Source organism: Anser anser (genome assembly GCF_964211835.1).
Source record: "Anser anser genome assembly, chromosome: 5".
Lineage (NCBI taxonomy): Eukaryota > Metazoa > Chordata > Aves > Anseriformes > Anatidae > Anser > Anser anser.
The window spans coordinates 10,168,797-10,181,079 of record NC_139725.1 but is presented as its reverse complement, the minus strand read 5'-3'; the positions used below and the strand labels follow the sequence as shown (position 1 = coordinate 10,181,079).

The 12,283-nt window shown below is 40.5% G+C and overlaps 1 protein-coding gene across 3 annotated transcripts in view; it reads left to right on the top strand.

Moving 5' to 3' along the window:
- BBOX1 (gamma-butyrobetaine hydroxylase 1) overlaps positions 1–11,098 on the top strand; it is a 42,477-nt gene extending 31,379 nt beyond the window's left edge. For all 3 annotated transcript variants that reach the window (XM_083838651.1, XM_083838650.1, XM_083838649.1), the window contains exons 5-8: positions 5,868–5,973; positions 7,697–7,893; positions 8,679–8,845; positions 10,722–11,098. In XM_083838651.1, coding sequence (XP_083694777.1) covers positions 5,868–5,973; positions 7,697–7,893; positions 8,679–8,845; positions 10,722–10,882 — 631 coding nt within the window. In that variant the 3' untranslated portion in view covers positions 10,883–11,098. The remainder of the gene's footprint in view (positions 1–5,867; positions 5,974–7,696; positions 7,894–8,678; positions 8,846–10,721) is intronic.
- Positions 11,099–12,283: the final 1,185 nt, after the last annotated feature.

Below are 12,283 nucleotides of genomic sequence, written 5' to 3'. Positions count from 1 at the left end.
TCCATCATTAGATATGGAAAAAGATATCACTGATAATACTACTGGCTCTTAAATTTACTGAACTTCTAAAAGGCAGAGGAACAGCTACTGTGATATAACAGCAACTTCTAGCAGGGCGGGAGTTGCTTCTGATCCATTCTCTCCACTTTTGTGTTGCTTTCTGCCCATGCACCCAGAGGACCCTGCTCCCAGGTCAGCTGCTGCCCTCAGACACGCTCACGTATGAGCCCTGACATTAAATTGCATGAATGTAGAGGGAAAGAGCTTTACCCTATGATAAAACCTGCTATCTTTTTCTTTCTCGCTTGTTATATTTCTTTATTTCTGAAACAAAGGCTTGATTCAAATCTCTGGCAGCCCAAGCATCCCTCTGGCAGAAGTCACTCACTGGCATATTGGTTCCATGTGGGGTTGCCTCAGAGCAGTGTCCTTGTCATCTGGGCTGCAACGTATGGCTATACGCCGGACAGCAGACCAAACACCAGCACCCCTAATGGAGAACAAAAACATAGCTTTTAAAGGATAGTTATGGATTTGCTTCTGCAAGGTTCACCAAAGAATATTGTGCTTGGATAAAACAGAAGCAAAAGTTGAGTGGATTAGCCTGCGTTAGTAACATGTCAGTTGACTTGAAAACTAAACACCACAACCCCTGTAAGAAATGGCTGTGGCCATGGCATCCCTTCCCTTGGTCACACAGAAAAAATTGAATTCTTCATAATACTTCTTATGTTGAAAATCAACCTGATTCTGTGATTTTTTTTTCCTGTGCTTCAAACCTGGGAAGCTGGCTCAGGAAAAACCTTCAAAATCAGCCAAAATTCTGAGTTCACTTCAATGAACTTCAGGTACGACACTTGTGAGAATGGCTTTTTATTTTTTTTTCTGTTGACCTCCAAAAAGAGGGGGGTAGAGGGAACAACTGCTTTAAATTACCGTGAATATTACAAGTCTTTTCTGTCAGTTCCAGAAGCCATGTTAAATATTTGTAAGGCTTGAAAAAGAAACATGTATAATGTACTAGGTTGGTTAAGATGATGTACTTTCTTTAGGATGTTTTTTTCCCCTTTCTGCTCACTGTGCCAGAAGGAAAAGTGGTTTTCAACGTTAACTGGGATTCGGTCATGTCCATCCTACTAATGGGAACAGAACTCCCTGCTCCACTTGGAAACCTCATCCAGTGCTAGTAAATATTTTCTGCTGTTAAAAGCATTCCTAATGTCAAGCGCTTCTACGTCTGGCAGTCTGCTACAGGTCTCACTTAAATACTTGCATCGTTACGCAAGTAGTACTGCTTTCTTTTTCTGTTTTGATGTGCTCCTCATAACAGCTATGCGGTGGCTCTCAGGCATACCCGATCCTCTCTGAGGGTGTTTTGCTGCTCTCCTGGGTACCTGAGGGAGGAAAACTGTAGGGGTATCTTAGTTCAGTTAGCAATGAACAGAGCTCCAGAGAACAACAAATTGGTCCCTTGTGAAAGCATATCACTACAACAAAGTACATAATATCTGCACAATAACTTGGGTGGAGACAGGGAAAAAGCAACCCTTCAAAATACCCCAGAGATGTGTGCTTGGGTTACAACAGTACTTGTAGGAGCTTCCCTATGTTTAAGGGATGAGGAACTGGATCTAGAAGTTCCTAGGCCCTAAAACTGGAAATTATCTGTACATCTCCTAGAGCCATGTCAGCCCACCACATTTCACCCACTGTCCATCTGCTGAGCACCACAACATGTTTTTCACCAAGGCATCCAAAAGGTTTTGATACTTAGGTTTTGATGCTTACAACACTCAGCAGAACTGTAAGATGATAAATCTGCCATTCTGCTTGGCTGTCTGCCTCAGCTCTCGGCATCCTTGCTGTTCAAAATTACTGCCCTTTGCCCACTCAAAATTGTCTTCACTGTCCACCTCGCGATAACTTTCTGCTCTGTTTAAGAGATTCCAGAGAGTCACTTAATGCATAAATGTGCATTAACTATTAGGACGTACTTTACCTGACTGTTTGAGCAAACAAGAGATTCAGATTCAGTTGTGTCATCAGAATTTTTCTGTTAAAAAAAATTGGTCTTGTACCTCACTGATTCTTGCCTAATATGGTTATAAAGAGTAATGTTTATTAAATGCTTCCCCTTGTTTAAGGTCAGCTTAAATAAATGTATTTATTGTGTTTAAAGATGGTTTCAATCAAACTAATTTGTATGGATGAGTTCTGAGTCTCTGACATACATTTAAGTATTTTAATACATCCTACAGCAAACTTCCTGATCGTTCATGTCCACGCCCGTTCACGTTCAGGACCAAGGCTGAAATTTGACCTCAATCCACAACACTTGGGCAAATAATATTTAGACCTGCTTTTACTATTTAAATCAGATTTCCTTTTGGTGTCAATTAAACCTTTGTTTTGTTTTGTTAATTAAAAAGACTGTAGATAGAAAGCTGGGTTGCAAGATATTAATCCTTCTCAGAAGAAGCATCGTTCTGCTGCACAACTATCAGCCACGGCTCCTTCCTCCCAGCACACTTGCAGGCACACAAGTTGCATGTGAAATATTTTTTACGATGACTCTTGGGACATTCCCACCCCGCCTCAAGAGCACTGTTTTTAAAAAGAGGGGTGGGGAGGGAATTCCTCAAGTACTAAAAAATACAGTTAGGATCGCATGTAAGCTTCCTGTTAGGTGTAGTGATTTAAAAATTATCCATTAACTATTCTTAAGTCACAAACCTAACGTCAAATGTTTTAATACAGCTATGTATGAAGTGGTAACATGCTAAATGTACCCAACAGATACAACAGATAGCTAGGGAGCTGTATTCAAATAGCTTAATAACCCAGCTTTTGTTAAATGTGAATCCATCGCATGAAATTGTGAAGACTTTAATAATTTTATTTTTTTTTGTGGTGGTGATTTGTTTGTTTTCAAATGTTTTAAAAGAAAGAAGTTTCTTATTTTTAGGCATGAGTAGCTGGAACACTGTCTAGAACTACTACAGAGGAGAAAGGACCTCTTTCTCTATAGTATCTTTTCTCCTGATTTAACCTGTTTCCTTTCCATATATACTTACTGTAGCACCCGGTCTCGGTACTTTTACATAGTTCTCACAGTAGCAGAAATTCTATTGAGGTTTCAAACTGAACAACAGACTCAGAACAGCTGTTTATGGTCCATGTCTTTACCCCTAAAAGAGAAGTTAATTTATTATTGGCATTCAATTCTGAAGTGCTTTTTACAACTGTAATAAGATCATAATTTTTGGTAATCCCCTTGCTATTTCACCAGTGCCCAAATACAAGACCTACCAATATTGTAAATAAAACGGATAAGTTTGTTGAATAAAACATTCCTCCCCAGGGCCATGCATTTTCACTGAAATGTAACAGAAATGAATATAACACGTACGTGGAAAAATGAAAGCCTTTTTTTCTTGCCTAGATGTCTGTTTGGTACATGCTTTCTTAAAAGGTCACTTCTGTGGAAACATTCTCTGCATCAGCCCTACAAGAGCATCCCAGGGGTCCACGCCTTCCTGTGACCATTTTCCTTTGTTAAGCTACAGAGGTACAACTCCACCAGCAAGTTCTCCCCTCCTCCTGCAGTTTATTTCACCAAACCCTCCTGTGCTGGACCCTGTGCTCCTTCCCCTTCAGAAACCTCACTCAGTGCTTGGGGTGAAGTGAGGGCTTCCCTGGGGCCCACCTGCACCTCCCAGAGGGCTGCAGCTGCAAGAGAAGGACACGGGTCCCAAATCTCTTACAAACGAGACCTCGGTTTTTAATGAAGTGCAAGGCCAGGTGATTTAAGTGTGGCTTCAGTTCCTACCACAGCCATTTTCCAAAGCTAATACGGGCCAGGCAGAGTAGTTTTCTGCTCAGAGACACTGAGTTCACATTGCCCCTTAATGCCAAAACAAGAAGTGCTACACCCGCCTGGTGCCAAATTTCCAGCTCCATCAAACAGCGTGAGCAATTAATGCTGAAATCTGACCCTAATTAGTACACCATAAGCCATTCTAACTGCTCTGTTCTTCCTAAGGGATGGGAGTCCTCTGACATTACCTGTGTTTTCTTCTGTAAAAAAGCATCTTTTCTTTCTTTCTTCCTTGCCTCTCCTGCACTTGGTCTAACAGCTCTCCCTGTGACTGAGTTCATACTTGAGCTCTGTTGATACTTTGACAGTCTTTTTTCCAGGCCCAGCACTTGGCTCCCCATTGGAATCGCTTTGTCTGTTTAATTATTGCTGACTGCAAGGCAGTAACGAGCTGTGACAGAAGCTCCATGCCTAAAAGGGGAGCCCCCAGGGACAGGTCCCCTGGAAGGCGTAGCAGCAGGAAAGCTCTGACGTCTTTTGCAAGATGTCACGACTTTAGAAAGTATTACCATTCCAGTAATTGTATCTATTGTATATAAATGAGACAATTAAAATGCATTAATTTGTTTTAGAAACAGTAAGTGACACTGGAGCCTTTGTAATTAAATATGGAGTGAACATAGCTACCATCAACACCAGTGACAAGGGTGATATAACAAACTAGTTTTTGGCTGTACAAGTGGGAGCTATGGAAATGTGGTTCAAGTTATCATACTTCAGTACTGAAGTCATGTGCTGATGAGTATGTGCTGTACCATGTAATAAAAGTGATTTTTCCCAGGCGTTGAAACACATTCGCAAATATTCAAGGTTTTTTTCCCTTAGCAATTTCAGAAATTCAGCTTTAGTATTTTGCATAGTTCCTATACCAACTACTACTCCTGGAACAGACGTGTTTGTGTACTACATAGAATTGATTTTGGTCTGCATGTGCTTTATCCTCTTTTCTTATTTAACCGTTATTAACGAGTAATACAAGCACACCACCTGAAACGCATAATAGATTTGGTCTACAGTAATTCAAAAGGGAAAATGAGTTTCACATTTTTCTTTCAAGTCACTCACGTTCCTCGATTCCATGGCTTGCATATGGCAACTTAGACTTCCCCAGACGCATGTCTGCCTCTCCATCATGCCCTCGCTGAAGACTGGCTTCAGCCCCAAATGTGTGGGTCTTGGTCTTCATCTCTCCCACACAGCCTGCCACGTGAAAAGTGGTTTGAATGTGCTGCAACGTGATGTATTCATGTCTTTATTATATAACTAAGACTATTTTTTTGCAGTTGTCAGTAAACTTTTGTAAAGAATTTTGTCTAATTTCAACACAGAAACTATGTGATTAGATAAGGGTGAAGGGGTAATTCTCAGAGAGAGCATCAGAGAAGAGAAAGAAGTTACGAAGTTTTAAATCAAGACGATTTCCCTTTAATGGCGAGTCTGCAAGCACCAGGAAAAATCCCACTGCTAAGGATACTCTGTATTTTCCAAGATCGTGAAACTTTAAAATTAACTTTGGGGCAAAATTATATAGCTTTAAATAATTTTATATTTCACTTGTGTACTCCATCTGGCAGGGGAAAAAGTAAAGCCGATAAGAAGTGGTCCAAATGCCATTCTCTTATTTCTGAAGTCTCAGAAATAGGCGTTGATTTAGCCCAGAAGATATGGCTTGGTTCTTGTCCTCATCTGATCCTTGCATTCAGCAAAACACCACTGCTGGAAACCATCATTCCTCTAGATACTGCCTGGGGCCAGATGTCCTTCTCCACACTCAGTTTCTAGCCTGAATCCGGTAATGCTTAAAATCACCAGCATTGCAGAAATAAGCTGCAGGGGACACTGCTCGATCATTTCCTTGTAATTTACAAAACGTTCATGTTCAAAGATGGAGTAACTCTCTTCTATTGTGATTCCACGGTCTCCATGTGCACTGCCTGGCACGCTGGCTGACTGTTCTCACATGTTTTCTCTTTTCCCTTTCATTGTAAAGACCGACTTGGCAAGTGCAAGACAAAGCAGATGCTAACAACGTGGCTTACACGACCGGGAAGCTGTGCTTTCACACCGATTACCCTGTTCTGCAGCATCCACCTGGGGTAAGACAAACCTACTGACCTTTCCACCGTGCAAAAGCGAATTGTTCCCATAGCGCAAAACATGAATTAAAATGACGTCAGCATTTGGCGACTCTAAATTTTGATTTAAAAGAGCAATATAAAAATAATGGTAGATGAATCTGTACATAACAATATAAATATACATAGATAAGCAGTATATACATTATGATGTCAAATCTGCATAGCACGCCCGTTATGTATCCCATAATTTTTAAATGGAAACTCTAAAAGTATTGAGAATATTACCATATGAGAAAGCGTGAGTGTCCCATATGTGCTTTTGATACTGCTTTCCTTACATTGAAGTTGGGTGTCTGAATGCTGCAGTCAAGTTAGGACAAGGCTGTTCACTTCAGGAGGAGAACAAATTAGAAGAAACGTGATTAAGACGTCTTATCCTGTCTTCTACAACTTGGCTTAAGTTAGCTGCTTACTCGCCCTTTCGGTGACAACAGGCAAATGGGGCGTTCTCTAGAGCTGCACCACCTCCACGGGACACAGCTCTTCACCCAGCCCATGTCACTTCAAAGCCTAATCCACAGAATTCACCAGAGAACTGAAAAGCAGCAGGAACATATGTGAAGGAACAAGGAAAATACTGCAAAAGTTCACATCCATACCTACAACTTCCCTTTCTATTACTTTACCACACTTTGTCATTTTTTTCTGTAAATAAAAAGCCAATATAATTTGTCCACAAATAAGCATCAAATTAATATCACCTGTTAAAATCACTAGATGCTAATCATTAATGTGGAATAAAAATGGAGAACTTCATTAACAGAGCACAGCCGTGAGTTAGCTCACTGCCTCACCCGTGCCGAAGCTCTCACTGCTATGAAACATTATTAAAAGAGCAAAACCTTTTCCATTCAGACACGCTTGCAACAAATTAAAGTACTGAAGCACACTGAATTATTTTCAAGCGTCATCCTGAATGTAGTTTTATTTATTTAGTGATTACACACTATTTGAACTCTGAAGATATATTTAATATGAATAATTGAAGAAACCTTTTTAAATGGATGATGAGTTCATAGGAATCCTGTAAAAATAGCTTTAGGATTTCCTACATTTTGATCTTGCAACTATTATCCAGGATATATCCTGATTTAAAACCAACAATAACAGCAAAACTAAAAACCAAATCATTAATAATTAGATCTACATAATTACACCAGTGCAGAGTTTGCTCTTTCTGTCCCATCCTATGCCTTGGCAACTTCACTGTGAAGTGAAACTTCCTTAATCCGATTTTATTACAGACACTGGGCCCATTGCTTTCCATGAGCCACCTTTTCCTCTTTGTGAACAGATAATTCACAACAGGTTTTGTTTCTGCAAGAGAAAAATAATCCTCTTTGTTGAGATAAGGAGGGAGACTGTGGTGCGTTTAAAATTGTATGACTGCAGCAAACAGCGCCTTGGAAGAAAGAAGTTACAGCAGAGCTTTGCACTTGACTTGCAGGAAATAATAAAAGGCTGCAAGTGTTAGAAGATGTCCCAAATGGGATGGATTTATTATTGTTAAATTTGAATTTTCTGCCTGTGGAATAATGGCGTCAGAGTACTGTGAAGCTGCAGCAATGGGAAGTCAGTCTTTTGCTGGCGGAAAGAAAAAAAAAAAAAAGATATGAGAAAACTGATGCTAATGAAGTACGCAGGCTAATTCTTGTTATAATGAGATCTTAATTCGCTGCAGGTTCAGTTTCTCCATTGTATAAAGCAAACAGCTGCAGGAGGTGAGAGTGAAGTTGTAGATGGATTTCACGTATCCAACAAGCTGAAGCAACAAAATCCTCAAGCATATCAGATCCTGTCCTCTACTGCTGTAGACTATACGGATGTCGGGGTCGACTACTGTGATTTTGCCGTGCAGTGTAAGCAAAGGATTATAGAGTGAGTAGCTTCAGCAACACAACTACACTGAAAACTAAAATTCTCCATGTCAGGGGATTGCATGTTGGTAGGAAAAGGTCTGCTCCTGCCACCTTGTGGGGAAACTGTGCCTTAACTGGGTCTGGAGTTGCTTTTTTTTTTTTTTTTTTTTTTGAAGCCAGTGTATTTATTACTTGTTCTTTGCTTTCTCACACTACAGCATAGTTTTCCTTATTCGGTCTTGCTCAATTCTAGGGAGAACTCGCGGTCTTTAGGATAGCTTCTAGGTGCAGGCACGGCAGCTGGGCTGGTTGCTCAATTCCAGTCTGTGCTGTGTAGCTGTCCCTCTGTTCTGTGCCAAAGAGAGGTCCTATTTTGGAGCATTTAGATTAAGATCGATATACTATAAAAAGATCAGTCAAATGTTCTTAATCTTTTCTGAATTTAAAAACTTTGACTCTGTGACTGAGGTGTATAGAATATAGTAATTTGAGGAAATGAAGTGTCTACACTTTTTCCTTCTGATCCCTTTCCCTAGTTAGGATTAATTACCAAATTCCAATCCAGTAACCATTTGGAATGAAGGAACTAACCTTGTGAAATCGTCCTTTGTCATAGACTTGAATTTTGTTTAGAAAAGTAAGTCAGGTCAATGGTGGGATTTGATGATCTTGAAGGTCTTTGCCAACCGAAATGATTCCATGATTCTAAGTTTCAACAGAAGAGTTCAGTTGTTTGTTAACTGTGCTAAAATGTTTCAGTAACAACGTAATACATTTCTTTTCCTTCCCTTCTCTGTTTCACAGTGTGGATTACAGAGGCCAAGTAGTTCGCATCAATTATAATAATGCAACAAGAGACACAGTGTTTGACATACCAGCTGAAAAAGTGCGGCCATTTTATGCAGCTCTAAAGGAATTTGTTGATTTATTAAACAGCAGAGAACACAAGTTTACTTACAAGCTGAAACCAGGTCAGGAAGTTGTTTCTCCTTGCAATGATTTTTCATGTTTTTCCTGACATGTCAAAACACTCAAGCATTGTTAGCACTGCCCTGGCACCAAGAGGAAATTTTAGCCCTGTTTGTCACCTATGTTATTTCACATCATATTTTTACATTCATTTCATAGATTTCTTCTGCCATTGTTTCACTATAAAGAAAAAAAAAAAAGTGGGTGGGTGGGGAATAGAATCTATGGATTAGTCCAACCTGTCTGTTTATGACATAAAAACTCACACCAAGTAGGAAGTTTTAACTTGTCAAAGCAACAGCACCACAACTGGGAAACATCACTTGCAAGATTGCTGGGCCACCCAGTTCATTACACAGTACGTGATCACACCCTCGTTCATGCAGGGTAGGAACGTTACATCAGACGATACGCCTGTGTTGTTTGTGCTACTCCTGTTTGTTCCCGGGGCACCTCACCACTGCTGCAGGGAATTCAGTCACCTCCTTTCCTTAGGCACCGAATGCCTGAGTAACGCAGGATGAATTTTGGAAACCTGTGCTGTTGTGCTGCTTTTTCTGGGTGGCCTGTGCAAGACAGCTGGAGGCAGATTTGCAGAGGCACTAAGTGCTGTAAACTTCAGCTAGAGTTGTACAGGGCTGTGTTTTGAGCATAAAACACGCCACACAAGTGCTCTTTAAAAGTCAGCCTATACATATATTTAACTACTTTGGCCTTAATCTCAGTTCCCTCATTCTCCAACTATAAAATAAACATACAAATAGTCCCTCAGCTCTCACGAGGTGTTACAAAAGTAAACTTATTAGTGTACGTGACCACATCACACATTATGGTGCTACTGCCTTTAAAATGTCTATGAGGAAACAAATCACTACCTATTGGGAACATGCAATAAAACAATTTATAAGATCACATAATAAATGATAAAAAAAGTACTTCCCATTACATAAGTACCATCTTCCTATCATTAAATGCACCAAAATGGCGGTAGAGGGAAGGGTAAGAAGGAAAGAAAGAGCATAACGTTATTTAGTCAGAGATTTATCACAATGGTGGCACACAAAGGAGAAAAATGTAAATGACAAGCTGGCCTTAATTAAGGCATTTCCTAACTTTCAGTGGTTTAGCTTTTTACTCTTAGAATTCTTTTAACAGGGATAGTAATGCAGGATGTGTATTGTACAAGTAGTTACAGACCCATCAAGTGAGAATCACCCTCGTTTCTTTGACCCCTTTGATCCTTCCTCTGATTCCCCTACCACTCTGCTTTCTAATCATGCCTCTGAACTGTGGCAAGCCTACTTAACCCCTGGGGTGCCTCAACGTGCTGGGCTAGACCCCAGTTAGAGGCTTGCGCTGAGCTCTGTCTCCAGTATCTCCTCAGAGGTTCAGCACAGCTTTTTCCAAACAAAAGAAATGTGTGGATAAACGAGGTAGAAGGTTAAAATGAAAGATAATTTGTATGTGTTGTATGCTGTTTAGGTCCGTCTTTGGCAGGCTCAATCTGTCCGTGCTTCCCAGCATCTGGGAAGAAAGATTTGATCTCTTTTAGGGGCAGAAGTTCTTTTTTAAACAAGTACCTTCTCATAAAGAAACTCATCTAATCATTTTCTCTAAGATATCCCAACTGGTTTCTTTTCTATCTGTCCACGGGATTGTCCAAACCCTTGGTTATACATGAAAAGAAACAGAGTTGGAGCTTCCTGGCCTCTCTGGTTGAGAATCACCAGCTCAACTAAAGCTACCACATCACCAAAACCTTCGGACGAGCTATCTGATATTATTGCTCCCTAACTGCTGACATAGATCTATCTCAACATCATCTGTCTGAAGGAGTAAAGTATACCAAATGTTAAACTTTGTGCAATCTCTTCACAGGAGACATAGTAACGTTCGATAACTGGCGCGTGCTTCATGGTCGCCAGAGCTTCCAGTCGGGAGCAGAAGTGACTCGCCACCTGGAGGGGGCCTACGCCGACTGGGATGTGGTCATGTCAAGGCTCCGGCTCCTCCGAAAGAGGGTCCTGAATAGGGACTGAGCTTTCTTCTGACTAGAACAAGCAAAACTAGATTGTCTAACCTCAAAAAAAGTAAAAATAAAATTAATAAAAATAAAACTAATTTCAGAAACTAACATTATGAATATCTGAATGTATGAATATCTGAATGTATGAATATCTGAATTCCAGTAGGTGCTAAGACACTTGCTGCTCATGGCAATTAAAGATTTGTCTGTGCCCTAGACTTGGAATCTACAAGTGAATTGCTATCTCAGTCAATTTATTTTCTTTTTAAAAGCAGCGTGCAAATGGCTTTAAAGGTTATCACTTTACAGGGGTATCCCGATGCCCTGATTTGCCCTCACAGATATACCCGCCCTCCCTAGAAAGCTTGAAGGGATCATCAAGAAGCAGTTTATAAGTATTAGTAACTAAAGGTTCATTATAAACAGCATCTTCCACTACTTTCAGAAATGCATCCTTTACTGCATAAATCATAACCCAATTTATTAGCAAAATAAGCAACCGCTGCTTTGGAGTTGTTTTTACGTAGAGACCTTTCTAAGTAGAACCACACTTTACCATAAGCTCTCATTCAACAGATGCTGTGCTCTGTATATTCCGATGTACATGTGATGACTGTCACAGCCACAAACAACTTTTTCTATGTTTCTAAGTTCATAAGCTTGGAAACCATAGAGCTAACAGAGCATGCATTGCGTTAATTTTCCTCTGCATTAGGAATAGAAAATTCTCGGTGTAGAGGTCACTGATAGGGCCAGAAATGACATCAGATGCTGTGCACAGATAATAATCCAGATCTTCAGATCTCCTACAGAGACAGCCCGAGGGAGTTGGGGTTGTTCAGCCTGGAGAAGAGAAGGTGCCGGGAAGACCTTACAGCGGCCTGCCAGTGCCTAAAGGGGGCTGCAGGAGAGCTGGGGAGGGACTCCCCAGGGAATGTACTGATGGGACATGGGGGAATGGCTTTACTAAAAAAGGGTAGGTTTGGATTAAATATAAGGAAATTGAAAGACAAATTGAAGGACAGAGGTTTAAAATGCAGGTTTTCACACTCAAAATAGGTGTGAAATAGACTCTCCTTGAGTCTGTTCCTTATAGATGCGGAGTTAAGAGGATGCCCTCTCACCCATGCTGAGGGTCTGACAAAATAACCGCCCTTCTGCTCCTCAGTTTGCTCCATTCAACTGCTGATTTCCAAGCTATTGCTTTAAATAAATAAATAAACCCCTGCCACTTCCTGGCAGGCTAAAACAATAGAACTGCAACTGTGAAATTAAATAACTGTAGAATTAACTATGTTAACAACAACAACGACAAGAGAGCACACAAAACCCTAAGCGAGACCCTAATAGAAGCTTGCAAACACTGTCATGACCTTTACTCATAATTTACAGTCAACAGATGTCGCTCAGTAAG